The sequence below is a fragment of the Nerophis ophidion genome, linkage group LG08 (assembly GCF_033978795.1).
Source record: "Nerophis ophidion isolate RoL-2023_Sa linkage group LG08, RoL_Noph_v1.0, whole genome shotgun sequence".
Lineage (NCBI taxonomy): Eukaryota > Metazoa > Chordata > Actinopteri > Syngnathiformes > Syngnathidae > Nerophis > Nerophis ophidion.
The window spans coordinates 2,711,584-2,734,332 of record NC_084618.1 but is presented as its reverse complement, the minus strand read 5'-3'; the positions used below and the strand labels follow the sequence as shown (position 1 = coordinate 2,734,332).

The window sequence follows — 22,749 nt, the reverse complement described above, 5'->3', positions numbered from 1 at the left end:
TGTATTCCCCTAAAAGTGGGTGGGGCTTATAGTCGGGTGCGACTTATATACAGATAAACAATGTATTCCCCTAAAGTGTAGTGGGTGGGGCTTATAGTCAGGTGCGACTTATATACAGATAAAAAATGTATTCCCCTAAAGTGTGGTGGGTGGGGCTTATAGTCGGGTGCGACTTATATACAGATAAACAATGTATTCCCCTAAAGTGTAGTGGGTGGGGCTTATAGTCAGGTGCGACTTATATACAGATAAACAATGTATTCCCCTAAAGTGTAGTGGGTGGGGCTTATAGTCAGGTGCAACTTATATACAGATAAACAATGTATTCCCCTAAAGTGTAGTGGGTGGGGCTTATAGTCAGGTGCGACTTATATACAGATAAACAATGTATTCCCCTAAAGTGTAGTGGGTGGGGCTTATAGTCAGGTGCGACTTATATACAGATAAACAATGTATTCCCCTAAAAGTGGGTGAGGCTTATAGTCAGGTGCGACTTATATACAGATAAACAATGTATTCCCCTAAAGTGTAGTGGGTGGGGCTTATAGTCGGGTGCGACTTATATACAGATAAACAATGTATTCCCATAAAGTGTAGTGGGTGGGGCTTATAGTCAGGTGCGACTTATATACAGATAAACAATGTATTCCCCTAAAGTGTAGTGGGTGGGGCTTATAGTCAGGTGCGACTTATATACAGATAAACAATGTATTCCCCTAAAAGTGGGTGGGGCTTATAGTCAGGTGTGACTTATATACAGATAAACAATGTATTCCCCTAAAGTGTAGTGGGTGGGGCTTATAGTCAGGTGCAACTTATATACAGATAAACAATGTATTCCCCTAAAGTGTAGTGGGTGGGGCTTATAGTCAGGTGCGACTTATATACAGATAAACAATGTATTCCCCTAAAACGTAGTGGGTGGGGCTTATAGTCAGGTGTGTTCTATGTAAGTCAGTTTAATAAAAAGGTGAAAGGAGCCACAAGCTATGCAGATAGAAAAGCGCTCATGGCGACTGCGACAGTTTCTTCAACTCACCTTTGCCGTCATTCAGGTTCTTGAGGAAAGGTTTGAGTTTCTTCTGGTACAAAATGGCGGCCTCTGTGTGTCTCTGCCGCAGCGTGACCCACGTCTGCTCCAGGCGGGAAATCTGCAGCGCAGGAAGTGAGAAGTTGGCACGCTGTCAAACCTCTTTGGTTTTGTTTTGGTCGTGTTTGACCTGCGGCAGATCCAAGGCTCTCATGACGGCGGCGAAGCCAAACATGTTTCCCAGGTTGCTCTTCAGCTCCGCCGCCACCTGGATGGTCTTGTGGAGCAGCGCCGCCCTCTCCTCCGTGCTGCCCGTGCAGCCCAGCAGCTCCACCGCCATCGTCATGGACATGGTGTAGAACCTGAGGACGCATGCATGCCATCAGACACGCCCACTATTTGGACACTCACGCCATCAGACACGCCCACTATTTGGACACGCTCTACAACCTGAGGACGCATGCACGCCATCAGACACGCCCACTATTTGGAAATGGTGTAGAACCTGAGGACGCACCAGGAGCCACGCCCACTATTTAAGACCCTGTGCTTTTGTCATCAAACCATGGCCATTATTTAGCAAGTTAGTATTAGTTGGTCATCAAACTACGCCCACTATTTAGCAAGCTTGTATTGGTCTTCAAACCACGCCCATTATTTAGCAAGTCATCAGAGCAGGGCCACTATTTAGCAAGCTAGGATTGGTCATCAAACTATGCCCATTATTTAGCAAGCTAGTATTGGTCTTCCAAGCAGGCCCATTATTCAGCAAGCTAATATTGGTCATCAAGCCACGCCCATTATTTGGCAAGATAGTATTGGTCATCAAAGCAGGCCCACTATTTAGCAAGCTAGTATTTGTCATGAAAGCAGGCCCACTATTTAGCAAGCTAGTATTGGTCATCAAGCCACGCCCATTATTTGGCAAGCTAGTATTGGTCATCAAAGCAGGCCCACTATTTGGCAAGACAGTCCTGGTCATCAAAGCAGGCCCACTATTTAGCAAGCTAGTATTGGTCATCAAGCCACGCCCATTATTTGGCCAGCTAGTATTGGTCATGAAAGCAGGCCCACTATTTGGCAAGCCAGTCCTGGTCATGAAAGCAGGCCCACTATTTAGCAAGCTAGTATTGGTCATCAAGCCACGCCCATTATTTGGCCAGCTAGTAGTGATCATCAAAGCAGGCCCACTATTTGGCAAGCCAGTCCTGGTCATCAAAACAGGGCCACTATTTAGCAAGCTAGGATTGGTCATCAAATATCGGTCATCAAGCCACGCCCATTATTTGGCAAGATAGTTTTGGTCATCAAAGCAGGCCCACTATTTAGCAAGCTAGTATTTGTCATGAAAGTAGGCCCACTATTTAGCAAGCTAGTATTGGTCATCAAGCCACGACCATTATTTGGCAAGCCAGTATTGGTTATCAAAGCAGGCCCACTATTTGGCAAGCCAGTCCTGGTCATCAAAGCAGGGCCACTATTTAGCAAGCTAGTATTGGTCATCAAAGCAGGCCCACTATTTGGCAAGCCAGTCCTGGTCATCAAAGCAGGGCCACTATTTAGCAAGCTAGGATTGGTCATCAAACTATGCCCATTATTTAGCAAGCTAGTATTGGTCTTCCAAGCAGGCCCATTATTCAGCAAGCTAATATTGGTCATCAAGCCACACCCATTATTTGGCAAGATAGTATTGGTCATCAAAGCAGGCCCACTATTTAGCAAGCTAGTATTTGTCATGAAAGCAGGCCCACTATTTAGCAAGCTAGTATTGGTCATCAAGCCACGCACATTATTTGGCAAGCTAGTATTGGTCATCAAGCAGGCCCACTATTTGGCAGGCCCACTATTTGGCAAGCCAGTCCTGGTCATGAAAGCAGGCCCACTATTTAGCAAGTTAGTATTGGTCATCAAGCCACGCCCATTATTTGGCCAGATAGTGTTGGTCATCAAAGCAGGCCCACTATTTAGCAAGCTAGTATTGGTCATCAAGCCATGCCCATTATTTGGCAAGCTAGTATTGGTCATCAAAGCAGGCCCACTATTTGGCAAGCCAGTCCTGGTCATGAAAGCAGGCCCACTATTTAGCAAGCTAGTATTGGTCATCAAGCCACGCCCATTATTTGGCCAGATAGTGTTGGTCATCAAAGCAGGCCCACTATTTAGCAAGCTAGTATTTGTCATGAAAGCAGGCCCACTATTTAGCAAGCTAGTATTGGTCATAAAAGCAGGCCCACTATTTAGCAAGCTAGTATTTGTCATGAAAGCAGGCCCACTATTTAGCAAGCTAGTATTGGTCATCAAGCCATGCCCATTATTTGGCAAGGTAGTATTGGTCATCAAAGCAGGCCCACTATTTAGCAAGCTAGTATTTGTCATGAAAGCAGGCCCACTATTTAGCAAGCTAGTATTGGTCATCAAGCCACGCCCATTATTTGGCAAGCTAGTATTGGTCATCAAAGCAAGCCCACTATTTGGCAAGCCAGTCCTGGTCATGAAAGCAGGCCCACTATTTAGCAAGCTAGTATTGGTCATCAAGCCACGCCCATTATTTGGCCAGCTAGTATTGGTCATGAAAGCAGGCCCACTATTTAGCAAGCTAGTATTTGTCATGAAAGCAGGCCCACTATTTGGCAAGCCAGTCCTGGTCACCTCTCCAGCAGGTCCAGTCTCAGCTGGTGTCCGTGAGGTAGGGTCAGTAACTCCAAGCCCGAGGAAACTCCCATCATCCTTTGCATCTCTGAGGACACGCCCACTATTCTGCCCACCTGCACAGGAAGAGAAACAAAGCCTTTGCACCGATACGGTACCAACTCCTGGTATCTGGCACTCCACACCCGTGCTCAACGATACCATTAGTCACTACTTTGTGTTGTTTTCTTCAATAAAAACCTCTTTCTTAATTTTTCTCACACGCTTGAGTATTATTAGCACTTTTTAAATCAGGGGCGTCCAAAGTGTGGCCATTTGTAGTCTTTTTGTAAAATTCTAAAATCACTAAAAACATTTCTGCCATTGCTCAAAAATGAATTATTTAAGGCTCCAATTTATTCACATCAATTATTACATTTTGACTTTCTTTTGCATATTTCATGTTTTTGCCATAGAAAAAAAAGCCATAAAACATAAAAAAATAAAATGAAATAAAAACATTATAATTGATGATTAAGTCTGACTTTGATCTAAAAGTTTAAATGTTTAAAAAAAAAAAAATAATAATAATGTATGACTTATTTTTTACATGTTATGAGTTGAGCCCGTTTGTAGTCGTAAGAATTTTAGTGGGATTTAAAAAACTAGATAAAAATACTTTTTTTAGTCATTGCTTAAAAAAAATCACACCCCAGGCTAATTGCTAGCATGTAGATGGCATATCCAATGTCAGTTAGCATCGAGCTAGCACATTTTTACTTTAGAGTGCTTTTTTATCATGCATGCTTATTTGTTGGCAACATTACTAGGAGGCAGTCTGCTACAAATACGCTTGTTTGCTCGCCAAGTGTTTAAGTCGATGTCACGTGCAACAAAGTACTGTAAGTATGTTCCTGCTTGCTTTGGTACTTGATAGTACTGACTACTATACAATTAACAATACTCATCATCTTGGTGTGTGTGTGTGTGTGTGTGTGTGTGTGTGTGTGTGTGTGAGTACCGTGCAGTCCACCAAGGTGATGTGTTTAGCAGCAGTGCTGGCGTCCACCTCAGCCAGCAGCTCCTTCACCTTCTTCAGCACGGACATCTCCAGAGGTTTGTTGTCAGCAGGCAGGATGCAACACTCGTACCTGCCCAGGAAACACAAACATTACACCACTAAATATACCACTGTTTATCAAATATAAACATCTAATATCATGCATCAAACATAAACATCAACTATTATTTATCAAATATAAACATTTACTATTATTTATCAAAAATAATCAAGATCTTCTAATTTTTTTAAACATACACATCTACCGATATTTATCAAACATAAACATCTACTATTATTTATCAAATATACACTTTTAGTAATAATTTTCACACATTAACGTCTACAACATAAACATTGATTATTATCTATCCAACATAAACATATACTATTATTTATCCAACATAAACATCTACTATTATTTATCAAATATACACTTTTAGTAATAATTTTCACACATTAACGTCTACAACATAAACATTGATTATTATCTATCCAACATAAACATATACTATTATTTATCAAACATAAACATCTACTATTATTTATCAAATATACACTTTTAGTAATAATTTTCACACATTAACGTCTACAACATAAACATTGATTATTATTTATCCAACATAAACATATACTATTATTCATCAAACATAAACATATATCATTCTTTATCAAACAAACATCTGCTATTATCCAACGTAACCATCTATTATTATTTATCAAACATAACCATCTACTATTTAGTAGATGTTGTAGTCGTAATGGTTTGTGCAGTCCTTTGAGACATTTGTGATTTGGGGCTATATAAATAAACATTGATTGATTGATTGATTGAGTTATCAAACATAAAATTCTACTATTATTAAACATATACATGTACTATTATTAAACGTAAACATACATCATTCTTTATCAAACAAACATCTACTATTATCAAACAAAACCATCTATTATTATTCATCAGACATAAACATCTACTATTATTTATCAAACATAAACATCTACTATTATTAAACATAAACATACATCATTCTTTATCAAACAAACATTTACTATTATCAAACATAACCGTCTATTATTATTTATCAAACATAAACACTTACTGTTATTTACCAAACATAAATATTTATTATTTCTTATCAAACATAACCATCTACTATTAGTTATCAAACATAAACATCTACTATTATTAAACATAAACATGTACTATTATTAAACATAAACATACATCATTCTTTATCAAACAAACATCTACTATTATCAAACAAAACCATCTATTATTATTTATCAAACATAAACATAAACTATTATTTATCAAACATAAACATCTACTATTATTAAACATAAACATACATCATTCTTTATCAAACCAACATTTACTATTATCAAACATAACCGTCTATTATTATTTATCAAACATAAACACCTACTGTTATTTACCAAACATAAATATTTATTATTTCTTATCAAACATAACCATCCACTATTATTAAACATAAACATACATCATTCTTTATCAAACAAACATCTACTATTATCAAACAAAACCATCTATTATTATTTATCAAACATAAACACCTACTATTATTTATCAAACATAAACATCTACTATTATTAAACATAAACATACATCATTCTTTATCAAACAAACATTTACTATTATCAAACATAACCGTCTATTATTATTTATCAAACATAAACACCTACTGTTATTTACCAAACATAAATATTTATTATTTATTATCAAACATAAACATCTACTATTTTTTTAAGTTTTTCTGAGTTTTTAGCAGTACTAAAACAATAATTACAAAAGGAAAATAGAAAATGTTAACATTTTATAAACAAATACTAGAACCTAAAGAATTGTTTCAACAACAAAAAAATAATTTTGGTTTTCTTTCCTTCCATTTTTGGTGGCAATTTTAGATTTATGTAGAATCACTGCATGTGTACACAGAATATGTACAGTTCTTCTACAGTCTGTTGCTTTACTTGGTTGATGATATATCTAATACTATTATTGTTATTTATTATTGTTGTCTGTGGAGTGTGGGACAGTATTATTATTATTATAATTATTATTATTAAAATTTTCTGTCAAGTTTGGGATAGTATTATTATTATTGGCTGTAGAGTGTGGGAGAGTGTTATTATTATTTTTTTTTTTTTATTATTATTATTGTCTGTGGAGTGTGGGAGAGTATTATTATTATTATTATTATTATTACTATTATAATTATTATTATTATTAACATTTTCTGTCAAGTTTGGGATAGTATTATTATTATTGGCTGTAGAGTGTGGGAGAGTGTTATTATTATTATTATTACTTTTATTATTATTATTGTCTGTGGAGTGTGGGAGAGTATTATTATTATTATTATTATTATTATTATTATTGTTGTCTTTGGGCTGTGGGAGAGTATTATTATTATTATTATTATTATAATTATTATTATTATTCATATTTTCTGTCAAGTGTGGGATAGTATTATTATTATTAGCTGTAGAGTGTGGGAGAATGTTATTATTATTATTATTGTCATCATTATTTTTATTATTATTATTGTCTGTGGAGTGTGGGAGAGTATTATTATTATTATTGTTGTTGTCTGTGGGCTGTGGGAGAGTATTATTATTATTATTATTATTATTATTAACATTTTCTGTCAAGTTTGGGATAGTATTATTATTATTGGCTGTAGAGTGTGGGAGAGTGTTATTATTATTATTATTACTTTTATTATTATTATTGTCTGTGGAGTGTGGGAGAGTATTATTATTATTATTATTATTATTGTTGTTGTTGTCTTTGGGCTGTGGGAGAGTATTATTATTATTATTATTATTATTATTATTATTATTATCATTATTTTTATTATTATTATTGTCTGTGGAGTGTGGGAGAGTATTATTATTATTATTATTATTATTGTCATCATTATTTTTATTATTATTATTGTCTGTGGAGTGTGGGAGAGTATTATTATTATTATTATTATTATTATTATTGTCATCATGATTTTTATTATTATTATTGTCTGTGGGCTGTGGGAGAGTATTATTATTATTATTATAATTATTATTATTATTATTAACATTTTCTGTCAAGTGTGGGATAGTATTATTATTATTGTCTGTGGAGTGTGGGAGAGTATTATTATTATTATTATTGTCATCATTATTTTTATTATTATTATTGTCTGTGGAGTGTGGGAGAGTATTATTATTATTATTATTATTATTATTGTCATCATTATTTTTATTATTATTATTGTCTGTGGAGTGTGGGAGAGTATTATTATTATTATTATTATTATTATTGTTGTTGTCTGTGGGCTGTGGGAGAGTATTATTATTATTATTATTATTATTATTATTATTATTGGTTGTGGAGTGCGGGGGAGTATTATTATTATTATTATTATTATTATTATTATTATTATTGTTGTTGTCTGTGGGCTGTCGGAGAGTATTATTATTATTATTATTATTATTATTATTGTCATCATTATTTTTATTATTATTATTGTCTGTGGAGTGTGGGAGAGTATTATTATTATTATTATTATTATTATTATTATTATTGTTGTTGTCTGTGGGCTGTGGGAGAGTATTATTATTATTATTATTATTATTATTATTATTATTGGTTGTGGAGTGCGGGGGAGTATTATTATTATTATTATTATTATTATTATTATTGTCATTATTATTATTATTGGCTGTAGAGCGGGTAAAACCTGGTGAGGGTTTGTGGCACCTGGCTGGCCTGAAGAAGGAGGCGGTCTCCACCAGCGGAGTGCTGCACATGGCGTCTCCTTCCTGCCTGCTGCCCTCGCTCCTCCCCTCCTCCGCCCGCAGTCGCTCCACGTAGGTCTTGGTGGGAGGCTTGGGGGGGCCGCCCGCACAGGGTCCGAGGTCGCCGTAGCTGCCCGAGGGCCGCGCTTGGAGAGCGTGACGATGCGCGGGCGAGGAGTGGGCGGAGTGGAAGGCGGGATGGTCGGGGGGGTGGCCGGCGGAAGACGGGCTGAGCTGAGGGTCGCTGGAACGCCGCGTGACGGGGGAGGGCGGCACCACGGCCAGGACACGCCCCCCCGAGTGGGCCCGCTGTCTCATGACTGTGGAGGACAGAAGGCACGTAAGACCTGCGTCTTGCACATGGCACAGCGCGGTGGCCGCACGTACTTGCGCAGTACGCCGGCGACAGCGGGGTCTCTCCCACCGGCGACAGGGGGCGGCGGTACTCCTGGATGTGGTCCATGCTCATGGCGCAGTTCCTCATTGCGTCTTTGTGATGGTGCACCGTGGAAGGACTGCAGGGAAGACCAGCAACATCAGCAGCAGGAAGCCAACAAGGTGAGGGGGGCGGGGTCACCAGGTGAGAGAAGTGGGATCCCTCTCTAATCCAGAAAATACTAAAGATATCTTTGTGTAGGGAGTGGGGGCGGGTGGAGGTGGGTGGAACACTTTCAATGTTTGGTGCAGATCTGGTTAGAAGTCATGAATTACTTTCTCTTTTCTTTTCTAACAAGGCAGCATGAAGAAGTCCATGTGTGACCACTAGATGGAGCCACAGCACCATGCTGACACAGGGGGGGTGGGGGGTGGGGGGTGCTAATGAGGTGAGGGGGACTCCAGGAAGGTGTCAGGTGATCTATTACTACTGTTCTTGCGTCCCACACACACACACACACACACACACACACACACACACACACACACACACACACACACACACACACACACACACACACACCACCTGCAGGTGGGCACCGGGTCCGGCTGTGGTCCTGGTGGTGTCCCAACTGGACTGTCAGAGTCACTGACCACATGAAATATAACGCACAGGTCAAAGGTCAACAGGAAGAAGACCACCATCCAGTGGAACAAGAAAGTCAAGGAGATTAAAAAAAGACAAAGGAGAAGAAGAAGAAGAATGAGAAGATCAAAAGACAAAGGAAATAAAAGAAGAAGGAGAATGAGAAGTAGAAGAAAAACTACAACAACAAAAAGAAATAGAAAAAGACAAAAAAGGAAGAGAAGAGAAAAGAGAAGAAGGAGAAGAAAGAAAAGAAGATGAGAAAAGAGGAAGAAGAAGAAGAAGAAGAAGAGAATGAAGGAGAAAAAGAGTAAGACAAAGAACAAGAAAAAGAAGAAATAGAGGAAGAAGACAAATGAAGAGAGGAACAAGGAGAAAAAATCAAAAGACAAGAAAAAAAGAAGATAAAGAAGAAAATGAAGAGAAAAAAGAGAAATACAAATAAGAAGACGAATAAAAAATAGAAAAAGAGGAAGAGTAAGAAGACAGAAACAAAGAAGACAACAAGGGGAAGAAAAATAAATAGTAAAAGACAAAAGAGGGGAATGAGACAAAAGCAAAAGAAGAAGAAGAAGTGGAAGACAAAAGAGAGAAATGAGAAGAAAACCAATAAGACAAAGAAGGAGAAGAATACAAAGAAGAGGGAGAAGACAAGAAGAAGAAGAGAAGAAGAAGACACAAGTGAATAAAAAGAAGAAAAGACGACAAAAGCATATAAAAAGAAGAAAATAAAGAAGACAAAGAAGGGGGAGAGGACAATAGGTAATAAAAAGAAGACAAAGAGAGGAAGAAAAGGAAGAAGATGAAGATAAAAAGAAGACAAAGAAGAGGGAGAAGACAACCGTAAAGAAGATAAACAAGAAGACAAGAAGAAGAAGGAGAAGAGGACAAAGAAAATGGAGAAGACCAGAAGAAGAAGAGGAAGAAGAAGACAAAAGTAAAGAAAGAGAAGAAGAAGAAGATAAAGAGAAGAAGACAAAATAAGACAAGAGAAGAAGAGGAAGAAGAAGAGGAAGAAGAAGAAGAAGAAAGTCCATCTGGCGCATCCTCACCTGTGAGGTAGCATCTTGTCTGCGGTGAGGCCGTCGGTCATGGTGACGCTGCGCCTCTTGATGTACGCCCCCCTGTGGCCGGAGGGCGAGTAGGCGGAGCCTTGCTTGGCGCTGGCGAGGGCGAAGGTGGCCTCCAGGTAGCGCAGTGGGACAGTCCTGCTGACTGGACAGTAGATGTGGACGCCGCTGGACTGGGACACGGCTTTACGCTGACTCACGTAAAAACGGACCAGGTCCTGGACCGAGTCGAAGCCCTCCCCCTCCAGCACATACTGGACCTGAGATGTAGAAATGCTTTTTGTTATTCACAAGCAGAACATTTGTGCTGCTAATGCTACTGGTCACATCTCCAGTGATGTTGCTGGAACCACTGGTTGTTCCCACACCCTCCACCAGGGGAGCCAGGCTGGGCTGATCAGACCCTTGCTTGTAAAGTTATTTAGTTAGAGTTAGGGTCAGGGTTAGAGGGTTAAGGTTATAATAAGGCCACGCCGAATAAGGCATTAATTAGTACTTAATGACGAGTTAAGAGCCAATATGTTACTAATTTGCATGTTATCCATCCATCCATCCATCTTCTTCCGCTTATCTGAGGTCGGGTCGCGGGGGCAACAGCCTAAGCAGGGAAACCCAGACTTCCCTCTCCCCAGCCACTTCGTCTAGCTCTTCCCGGGGGATCCCGAGGCGTTCTCAGGCCAGCCGGGAGACATAGTCTTCCCAACGTGTCCTGGGTCTTCCCCGTGGCCTCCTACCGGTTGGACGTGCCCTAAACACCTCCCTAGGGAGGCGTTCGGGTGGCATCCTGACCAGATGCCCGAACCACCTCATCTGGCTCCTCTCGATGTGGAGGAGCAACGGCTTTACTTTGAGTTCCTCCCGGATGGCAGAACTTCTCACCCTATCTCTAAGGGAGAGACCCGCCACACGGCGGAGGAAACTCATTTGGGCCGCTTGTACCCGTGATCTTATCCTTTCGGTCATGACCCAAAGCTCATGACCATAGGTGAGGATAGGAACGTAGATCGACCGGTAAATTGAGAGCTTTGCCTTCCGGCTCAGCTCCTTCTTCACCACAACGGATCGGTACAACGTCCGCATTACTGAAGACGCCGCACCGATCCGCCTGTCGATCTCACGATCCACTCTTCCCCCACTCATGAACAAGACTCCTAGGTACTTGAACTCCTCCACTTGGGGCAGGGGCTTCTCCCCAACCCGGAGATGGCACTCCACCCTTTTCCGGGCGAGAACCATGCACTCGGACTTGGAGGTGCTGATTCTCATTCCGGTCACTTCACACTCGGCTGCGAACCGATCCAGTGAGAGCTGAAGATCCCGGTCAGATGAAGCCATCAGGACCACATCATCTGCATGTTAATAAGCAACTAATTAATGGTGAATATGTTCCCTATGCTAAAGTGTTACCATGTTTTTTCTTACTGGTGCACAAAATGAAGCGTGCATGAACATCACCTTGTTCAAACAACAAAACTAAGACAGTGCATAAACTCACAACAAATTACACACCTGCAAATCAATCAGCTGTTGCCGGATCCGTAATACGCCAACAGGGAGAAGTTTGTATTTACACGAAGAGTGGGTTGTGTTTTGACCTTAGCCGAACCCCTAGGGTTCGATCAAACCCTGGTTAAGAACCACTACACTAGAGGATTTTCCATGGTCCTGTAGACGGCTCTCCTCTTCATCTCTCCCTCGATGCCTAAGACGCTGAATGCTCTGGCTAGAGAAGGAGCAGCGACTCCTCTGCATCTCACCTCCACTGGGAGGCACCTTGTTCTCCATCACAGTTGCTAACTAGTTCCGCGTACTTGAAGAGTTTCCTCTCAAAGACTTCTCCCGTGACAACCTCTTAGGAAGGCAACAATTGTGGCCAAAACCCTCAGGGTGCGGAAATACTCACAGGTCTGGCTATAAGAAGAACACAATCGCATCATTTTTTGAAGACCTAATAAACCTCTTTGGATTATCTTCCAGATGGTCTTCTCACAGGACAGTCAGCTCCAGCAGCAACACCTGCTTGCTGGTCTCAGACTCAAGGACCATGACTAATTCAGTTGCTTCTTGAAGTCCACAAACAGCTGCCGGTCCCTTGCGGAGGTCAGGATGCCTGCAGGTTTTCTTCCAATAGGGATTGCCTGCTCCCTCACTCTAAAAAAGATGATGGTTTACTTTATGGGACGTAGCTGCCTTGCCTGTCAAGTCCAGTGCTGAAGGATACATTCCTTCAGCTCCAGCCCTGACACTTCCAACTGCACTTTGATGAGGATGTTCAACTCAAGATATCTACCTATTCGGAACCATGACAACAGGACCTCTGTTGACAGGGCGAAGCGTTGCTCGGGTGTATCGACAAATTGGAAGATGCTGTCAGCCGTTCAAAGTACCCCAAAGATGCCACAAATGATTGGGGGATGCGAACAGAACTGTGGACACTCAGACTTCTGCAATTTTGGACTACATTGCAATCTTTGGCGACATCTTGGAGACGCCGGCTGCTCTGATGTTGAAGTATGATGCATTTGAGGACAAGAAATAGAAATGTTTAACAAACATTCTAATCTGGATGATTTTCCTTAGCAGCAAGCGACTTGGCGAGGTTGCTGCTTTGAGACTCTCCCAGAGGACAGTGCAGCAAAGACGCTACAAACTCCTGGACACACACTTGTTGTTGTTGACTTTTGTTGAACAGAGACACGCTGCTGGCTTACACTCACATCCACGAAAAACACACACCCCCCAGCCCCCATCCAACGCCTTTGAGGCTTCACCCCACATGGTAGGACAGAAAATGGGGCTGGCAGCTCCTGACCGGCTGGCCGCCCCCTCAGCCCTCGTTGCAAGTCTGGAATTGTGTGTGGTAACCTCCTTCCCACCTTTTACGTAAGTGGTGACCCATCAGCGTTCCTGCTCTGTAACCCTGCACAGTGTGTGTCTGATGAAAATATTTGTGCAATGGCAATAAAGATCCAGCCATCCTCTCCCAGCTCCTGCTGTCTTTCGGGGTTGCCAAATATCAAAGATGTTGCCCGATGTCCTCCTGCAAGGAGGCAAGTTTCCCGCTCCACGCCTGCCCCAGTAGGTCCTTGGTGAACTTAAAGATGTTGGTAATAAGAGCAGCTCATTTTCTCGCCCTTTCGCGTAATCGCCTTCAATGCCACTCTGGCCGGCGGAGAACTCTGATCTTCTTTCGTAGGATGTACACTAATTTCCTTTTCTACTGCCATCTTGTGCCGGCATCTCCTTCCTGATGTTGTGGATCTTCACAGTTCTCTGGTTCTTTGCTTCTGAGCTCTTCTTACGCTCTTCACCCAACCGTTCAGCTCCTTTTTTACCTTACCTTATTACCCCGAGAAATGCGCAAAAACCTCAATATCACAATACAAAACTGGGCATGTAAACACCTTTATAAAACTCTCACATCTTGCTAAAAATGTTTTGTTCTCTCATGAGGTGGTTTTTGAGACATTTCGATATTGAAGTGTTTCACAAAAGCATGATGGAAACACTTTTTTTGGGATATAGAGGGCACCTAAACACCAAACCAGCGAGGCGTCAATGCAGGACAACTATGGCAGACGGGTCGTCTTGGTCTCGCTTCCGGGGGCACCACCGCACCGGCCGTCTCTCGGGTCCTTTACCTGAAATAGCGGCCAACCCGCAGGTTTGGAGAGACCCACATGCCCGAAAAATGTCAAGAGGGTCGTAAGTCTCCGATTGGTCGGCCGGTAGGGAACCCGGTGGCGTTGTCACGCCAGGCCGTCTCTCGGATCCCTTCCCTACGATAGCGGCTGACCCGCAGGCTTGGAGAGACCCACATGCCTGACCAATGTCAAGAGGGTCGTAAGCATAAGTCTGTGATCGGTGAGCCGGGGGTGGAAACGAGGGGGGTATCGGCACACTTGGCCGTCTCTTGGATCCCTTCCCTGCAATAGCAGCCGACCCGCAAGCTTGGAGAGACCCACATGCCCGGAAAATGTCAAGAGGGTTGTAAGTCTTCGATTAGTCGGCCGGTGTGGAACGAGGTGGCGTTGTCCCACCAGGCTGTCTCTTGGATCCCTTTCCTGCAATAGCGGCTGACCCGCAGGCTCAGAGAGACCCACATGCCTGACCAATGTCAAGAGGGTCGTCAGTCTCCGATTGGTCGGCCGGTGGGAAACGGGGTGGCGTTGTCACACCAGGCCGTCTCTCGGATTACTGCCCTGCAATAGCGGCTGACCCGCAGGCTCAGAGAGACCCACATGTCTGACCAATGTCAAGAGGGTAGTAAGCATAAGTTGGTGATCGGTCGGCCGGTGGGAAACGGGGTGGCGTTGTCCCACCAGGCTGTCTCTCGAATCCCTTACCTGCAATAGCGGCTGACCCGCAGGCTCGGAGAGACCCACATGCCTGACCAATGTCAAGAAGGTCGTAAGCATAAGTCTGTGATCGGTTGGCCGGCGGGAAACGGGGTGGCGATGTCACACCAGGCCGTCTCTCGAATCACCGCCCTGCAATAGCGGCTGACCCGCAGGCTCAGAGAGACACACGTGCCTGACGAATGTCAAGAAGGTCGTAAGCATAAGTCTGTGATCGGTCGGCCTGTGGGAAACGGGGTGGCGTTGTCACACCAGGCCGTCTCTTGGGTCCATTCCCTGCAATAGAGACCGACCCACAGTCTCAGGAAGACCCACATGCCTAACCAATGTCAAGAGGGTCGTCAGTGTCTGATTGGTCGGCCGGTGGGAAACGGGGTGTCGTTGTCACACCAGGCCGTCTCTCGGATCACTGCCCTGCAATAGCGGCTGACCCGCAGGCTCAGAGAGACCCACATGCCTGACCAATGTCAAGAGGGTAGTAAGCATAAGTCGGTGATCGGTCGGCCGGTGGGAAACGGGGTGGCGTTGTCCCACCAGGCTGTCTCTCGAATCCCTTACCTGCAATAGCGGCTGACCCGCAGGCTCGGAGAGACCCACATGCCTGACCAATGTCAAGAAGGTCGTAAGCATAAGTCTGTGATCGGTCGGCCTGTGGGAAACGGGGTGGCGTTGTCACACCAGGCCGTCTCTCGGATCACCGCCCTGCAATAGCGGCTGACCCGCAGGCTCAGAGAGACCCACATGCCTGACCAATGTCAAGGAGGCCGGGAGGACGTTGCCTTTGAGCGATCACCAACTGCCTTCGTCTTCTATTGACATCACGGTGGCTGCAATACCTTTCTCAAAGCGGTGTCTCGCCGGATGAGATTTTATGAGAATTTGGGCTCATGACGCAAAACATCTCCAAGTCGCAAATGTACTTTGTAGACATTTTAGAAATATGGCTCTTATTGTGGGAAAAACTGTAATGGAGACACAGCAGGTGATTGATCTCAAGGTGTGTTTCCACGATGCCGTCATGTTAGCTGCAGCTAACTCTTACACTTATGGTGTTAAGGTTGTATAGTTTTTAGGTCTTGATCAAAGTGTTTAGTATTCATAACCAGCGCTGGTCAGAAAATGTAACTTCGAACATGCCACCGAGGTAGGTGACACAAAGGTAGGAGAAAGGAAGGTGAGGTGTGGGTGTGTGTACCTTGGTGTCGCTGGACTTCAGCAGGACTTTGCTGATCTTCAGGTGCAGCGCCTCGTGGTCCCAGCGACAGGTCAGCACGTAGTCGCTCACGTTGACCAGAGAGTCTCGCACCAGGAAGTCTCCGTGGCGCACGACCAGAGTCTCTGACACCTGCACACGTTGTTGCTGTTAGCAATAATACACCAGCCAAATGACCTTCAAAACCATATCCGAGCATGTATCCATGAAAGTATGGAGAAGCTGCTGATGGTGTGTTTGACAGAGAAGCAGCTGGAAGGAGATATAAAAGATGTATACATTACACAAATCATACAGTGTCTGTTGAACACCTCTGCTTACAGTTTAGAGCAGGGATTCTCAAACTGTGGTACGGCTCCATCGAGTGGTACGCCAAACAATGACTTCATCAAATATTCCAGCACAGTGTTACTGTTCCAACTGTGTGCAGTGTTACAGTGGACCAAACATGAAATATACTTGTTAAATAAAACCTCTGCCTTGTTTTTAATGAATACTTAGACCTACTACGCTACTGTATATCAATGTCATTATGGTGGTTCTTGATGAATACTTAGTTCTACTACACTACTGTATTTAATGTTGTCATGACGGTGGTACTTAATGAATACTTAGGTCTACTACACTACTGTATTTAATGTTGTCATCATGGTGGTACTTGATTAATACTTAGGTCTACTACACTACTGTATTTAATGTTGTCATGATGGTGGTACTTAATGAATACTTAGGTCTACTACACTACCGTATTTAATGTTGTCATGATGGTGGTACTTAATGAATACTTAGGTCTATTACACTACTGTATTTAATGTTGTCATCATGGTGGTACTTGATTAATACTTAGGTCTACTACACTACTGTATTTAATGTTGTCATGATGGTGGTACTTAATGAATACTTAGGTCTACTACACTACTGTATTTAATGTTGTCATGATGGTGGTACTTAATGAATACTTAGGTCTATTACACTACTGTATTTAATGTTGTCATCATGGTGGTACTTGATTAATACTTAGGTCTACTACACTACTGTATTTAATGTTGTCATGATGGTGGTACTTAATGAATACTTAGGTCTACTACACTACCGTATTTAATGTTGTCATGATGGTGGTACTTAATGAATACTTAGGTCTATTACACTACTGTATTTAATGTTGTCATCATGGTGGTACTTGATTAATACTTAGGTCTACTACACTACTGTATTTAATGTTGTCATGATGGTGGTACTTAATGAATACTTAGGTCTACTACACTACCGTATTTAATGTTGTCATGATGGTGGTACTTAATGAATACTTAGGTCTACTACACTACCGTATTTAATGTTGTCATGATGGTGGTACTTAATGAATACTTAGGTCTACTACACTACTGTATTTAATGTTGTCATGATGGTGGTACTTGATTAATACTTAGGTCTACTACACTACTGTATTTAATGTTGTCATGATGGTGGTACTTGATTAATACTTAGGTCTATTACACTACTGTATTTAATGTTGTCATCATGGTGGTACTTGATTAATACTTAGGTCTACTACACTACTGTATTTAATGTTGTCATGATGGTGGTACTTAATGAATACTTAGGTCTACTACACTACTGTATTTAATGTTGTCATGATGGTGGTACTTAATGAATACTTAGGTCTATTACACTACTGTATTTAATGTTGTCATCATGGTGGTACTTGATTAATACTTAGGTCTACTACACTACTGTATTTAATGTTGTCATGATGGTGGTACTTAATGAATACTTAGGTCTACTACACTACCGTATTTAATGTTGTCATGATGGTGGTACTTAATGAATACTTAGGTCTATTACACTACTGTATTTAATGTTGTCATGATGGTGGTACTTAATGAATACTTAGGTCTACTACACCACTTCAGCCTTAGCTCCTGATGTACCTGCTAGTACTGGCTAGAACTTGCTTGAAAAGTGTGTGTGATGGGTACGCACCTCCCTGGGTATGTGTCCATGGTACCAGCCGTGGCTCCTGATGTCGGTAGGGCTGAGCTTCAGCTCCTCTTCCAGCTCCTTGCGCAGCTTCTCAGGAGGAGACTCCAGCAGGTACTTCTCCTTGGAGAACTGAAGTCACAACCAGGAGTCACAACCAGGAGTCACAACTAGGTGTCACAACCAGGAGTCACAACCAGGAGTCACAACCAGGTGTCACAACCAGGAGTCACAACCAGGAGTCACAACCAGGTGTCACAACCAGGAGTCACAACCAGGTGTCACAACCTGGTGTCACAACCAGGAGTCACAACCAGGAGTCACAACCAGGTGTCACAACCAGGAGTCACAACCAGGTGTCACAACCAGGAGTCACAACCAGGAGTCACAACCAGGAGTCACAACCAGGTGTCACAACCAGGTGTCACAACCAGGAGTCACAACCAGGAGTCACAACCAGGTGTCACAACCAGGAGTCACAACCAGGTGTCACAACCAGGAGTCACAACCAGGAGTCACAACCAGGGGTCACAACCAGGAGTCACAACCAGGAGTCACAACCAGGAGTCAAAACCAGGTGTCACAACCAGGTGTCTCAACCAGGTGTCTCAACCAGGTGTCACAACCAGGTGTCACAACCAGGAGTCACAACCAGGAGTCACAACCAGGTGTCACAACCAGGAGTCACAACCAGGATTCACAACCAGGTGTCACAACCAGGTGTCACAACCAGGAGTCACAACCAGGAGTCACAACCAGGGGTCACAACCAGGAGTCACAACCAGGAGTCACAACCAGGAGTCAAAACCAGGTGTCACAACCAGGTGTCACAACCAGGAGTCACAACCAGGTGTCACAACCAGGTGTCTCAACCAGGTGTCACAACCAGGTGTCACAACCAGGTGTCACAACCAGGAGTCACAACCAGGAGTCACAACCAGGTGTCACAACCAGGAGTCACAACCAGGAGTCACAACCAGGTGTCACAACCAGGTGTCACAACCAGGAGTCACAACCAGGAGTCACAACCAGGAGTCACAACCAGGAGTCACAAACAGGTGTCACAACCAGGAGTCACAACCAGGTGTCACAACCAGGAGTCACAACCAGGTGTCACAACCAGGTGTCACAACCAGGAGTCACAACCAGGAGTCACAACCAGGGGTCACAACCAGAGGTCACAACCAGGAGTCACAACCAGGTGTCACAACCAGGAGTCACAACCAGGTATCACAACCAGGAGTCACAACCAGGTGTCACAACCAGGAGTCACAACCAGGAGTCACAACTAGGTGTCACAACCAGGAGTCACAACCAGGTGTCACAACCAGGAGTCACAACCAGGAGTCACAACCAGGTGTCACAACCAGGTGTCACAACCAGGTGTCACAACTAGGAGTCACAACCAAGTGTCACAACCAGGTGTCACAACCAGGAGTCACAACCAGGTGTCACAACCAGGTGTCACAACCAGGAGTCACAACCAAGTGTCACAACCAGGTGTCACAACCAGGAGTCACAACCAGGTGTCACAACCAGGAGTCACAACCAGGTGTCACAACCAGGTGTCACAACCAGGAGTCACAACCAGGAGTCACAACCAGGAGTCACAACCAGGAGTCACAACCAGGTGTCACAACCAGGAGTCACAACCAGGAGTCACAACCAGGTGTCACAACCAGGAGTCACAACCAAGTGTCACAACCAGGTGTCACAACCAGGAGTCACAACCAGGAGTCACAACCAGGAGTCACAACCAAGAGTCACAACCAGGTGTCACAACCAGGAGTCACAACCAGGAGTCACAACCAGGTGTCACAACCAGGAGTCACAACCAGGTGTCACAACCAGGAGTCACAACCAGGAGTCACAACCAAGTGTCACAACCAGGAGTCACAACCAAGTGTCACAACCAGGAGTCACAACCAAGTGTCACAACCAGGTGTCACAACCAGGAGTCACAACCAGGAGTCACAACCAGGAGTCACGACCAGGTGTCACAACCAGGAGTCACAACCAGGAGTCACAACCAGGAGTCACAACCAGGTGTCACAACCAGGAGTCACAACCAGGAGTCACAACCAGGAGTCACAACCAGGTGTCACAACCAGGAGTCACAACCAGGAGTCACAACCAGGTGTCACAACCAGGAGTCACAACCAGGAGTCACAACCAGGAGTCACAACCAGGTGTCACAACCAGGAGTCACAACCAGGTCTCACAACCAGGTGTCACAACCAGGAGTCACAACCAGGTGTCACAACCAGGTGTCACAACCAGGAGTCACAACCAGGAGTCACAACCAGGTGTCACAACCAGGAGTCACAACCAGGAGTCACAACCAGGAGTCACAACCAGGAGTCACAACCAAGTGTCACAACCAGGTGTCACAACCAGGAGTCACAACCAGGTGTCACAACCAGGAGTCACAACCAGGAGTCACAACCAGGAGTCACAACCAGGAGTCACAACCAGGTGTCACAACCAGGTGTCACAACCAGGAGTCACAACCAAGTGTCACAACCAGGTGTCACAACCAGGAGTCACAACCAAGTGTCATAACCAGGTGTCACAACCAGGAGTCACAACCAGGAGTCACAACCAGGAGTCACAACCAGGAGTCACAAGCAGGTGTCACAACCAGGAGTCACAACCAGGAGTCACAACCAGGAGTCACAACCAGGTGTCACAACCAGGAGTCACAACCAGGTGTCACAACCAGGAGTCACAACCAGGAGTCACAACCAGGTGTCACAACCAGGAGTCACAACCAGGTGTCACAACCAGGAGTCACAACCAGGTGTCACAACCAGGAGTCACAACCAGGAGTCACAACCAGGTGTCACAACCAGGAGTCACAACCAGGAGTCACAACCAGGTGTCACAACCAGGAGTCACAACCAGGTGTCACAACCAAGGAACAAAGCACACCAGCAGCGTGGTCAAGTAGTGCCTACTTCTGTTACACACACACACACAAACACACACAAACACACACAAACACACACAAACACACACACACACACACACACTTGTGTATTCACATTTTTTTATCCTATTTATTATTCCAGTTGTATTTATACTTTTTATATCCATAAGTACATTTTGTTCACCTTGTTGTTTTTATTGTAAACTTTCCACAACTCAACTGAAGTTAATATTTCAGACTGCAGTCGTGATAGTGAAGCAGATGTGATAGTTGATAGTTTCCTTGCAAGAGAGAAGTCCAACACGGAGAGTCTCCCTCCACACAATTTGCGGTACCTGGTCCCGGTACTCAACGACAACACCAACTATGGGTACTTTTGTGTGTTATTAAATATTGTTTTTGACATCATAATGTTTGACCCAGGACATTAGATGGCAGTACTGGACAGGCCATCTATGACATGTTGTCTAACCAGGGAGAAGCTGAATGGGCCATGCTGCGCCCTACAAAGTGTTTACACTGCAAGTATTGTTGGCTTGCAACACCTCAGTTGTAGTTTTGATTACCAAATTTGGAGGTGTCGCCAGCTAAAAAGGCTAATGTTGCTACTAGCCTGCTTATGGCAAATCCCATGTCAGTTAGCATTAAGCTAGCATTATTTGGAAGAGTGGAGCCTTTCTTGACGTTTTCTATCATTTTCAACGCATCTTCAGTATTGTCGTTATTTAACATCTACACAAAATGTGCAAAAAGTCCAAATCCTTCTGTCGTTTTTTTATGTCATTTACTCTTTTAAAAGTTTTATTTTCATATGATTTATTTCCAACCAAATATATTCTCATAAAATAACAGACTTTGTGTGTGTAAGTAATATACAAGTATAATAACTTCATACTTCTTTATATTGACAAATGCTGATTAGCTATGTCTACTAGCTTGTGCGCTACTGTGTGCTTAGCTGCTGTGTAGCTGCTGGTAGCCTATCGCATAGCATATTTACTTTTTTTAAATGACTTTAGTAAAAGAGAAGAAATTGTGTGCTTATTGGAGGACATATTGACAAGTAACCACTCTGCAAGACTGCTTGTATCGCACATGATATCACACACACAAGTAAACACTCTGAAGGACTGCTTGTATCGCACATGATATCACACACACGAGTACACACTCTGAAGGACTGCTTGTATCGCACATGATATCACACACACGAGTACACACTCTGCAGGACTACTTGTATCGCACATGATATCACACACACCCAAGTAAATACTCTGCAGACCTACTTGTATCGCACATGATATCACACACACAAGTAAGCACTCTGCAGGACTACTTGTATCGCACATGATATCACACACACAAGTAACCACTCTGCAGGACTGCTTGTATCGCACATGATATCACACACACAAGTAAACACTCTGAAGGACTGCTTGTATCGCACATGATATCACACACACGAGTACACACTCTGCAGGACTACTTGTATCGCACATGATATCACACACAAGTAAACACTCTGCAGGACTGCTTGTATCGCACATGATATCACACACAAGTAAACACTCTGCAGGACTGCTTGTATCGCACATGATATCACACACAAGTAAACAGTCTGCAGGACTGCCTGTATTGCACATGATACCACACACAAGT

General features: G+C 43.3%; 1 protein-coding gene across 3 annotated transcripts in view; it reads right to left on the bottom strand.

The window, feature by feature from the left end:
* Positions 1-22,749, bottom strand: part of sh2d3ca (SH2 domain containing 3Ca) — a 54,323-nt gene that overhangs the window by 3,782 nt on the left and 27,792 nt on the right. For 2 of the 3 annotated variants that reach the window (XM_061907291.1, XM_061907290.1), the window contains exons 2-11: positions 18,165-18,293; positions 16,167-16,316; positions 10,596-10,873; positions 9,484-9,546; positions 8,910-9,037; positions 8,485-8,842; positions 4,680-4,809; positions 3,680-3,795; positions 1,221-1,392; positions 1,040-1,151 (exon numbers count right to left, since the gene is read on the bottom strand). In XM_061907291.1, coding sequence (XP_061763275.1) covers positions 1,040-1,151; positions 1,221-1,392; positions 3,680-3,795; positions 4,680-4,809; positions 8,485-8,842; positions 8,910-9,037; positions 9,484-9,546; positions 10,596-10,873; positions 16,167-16,316; positions 18,165-18,293 — 1,636 coding nt within the window. The remainder of the gene's footprint in view (positions 1-1,039; positions 1,152-1,220; positions 1,393-3,679; positions 3,796-4,679; positions 4,810-8,484; positions 8,843-8,909; positions 9,038-9,483; positions 9,547-10,595; positions 10,874-16,166; positions 16,317-18,164; positions 18,294-22,749) is intronic. The other variant, XM_061907292.1, reaches the window with a different exon arrangement.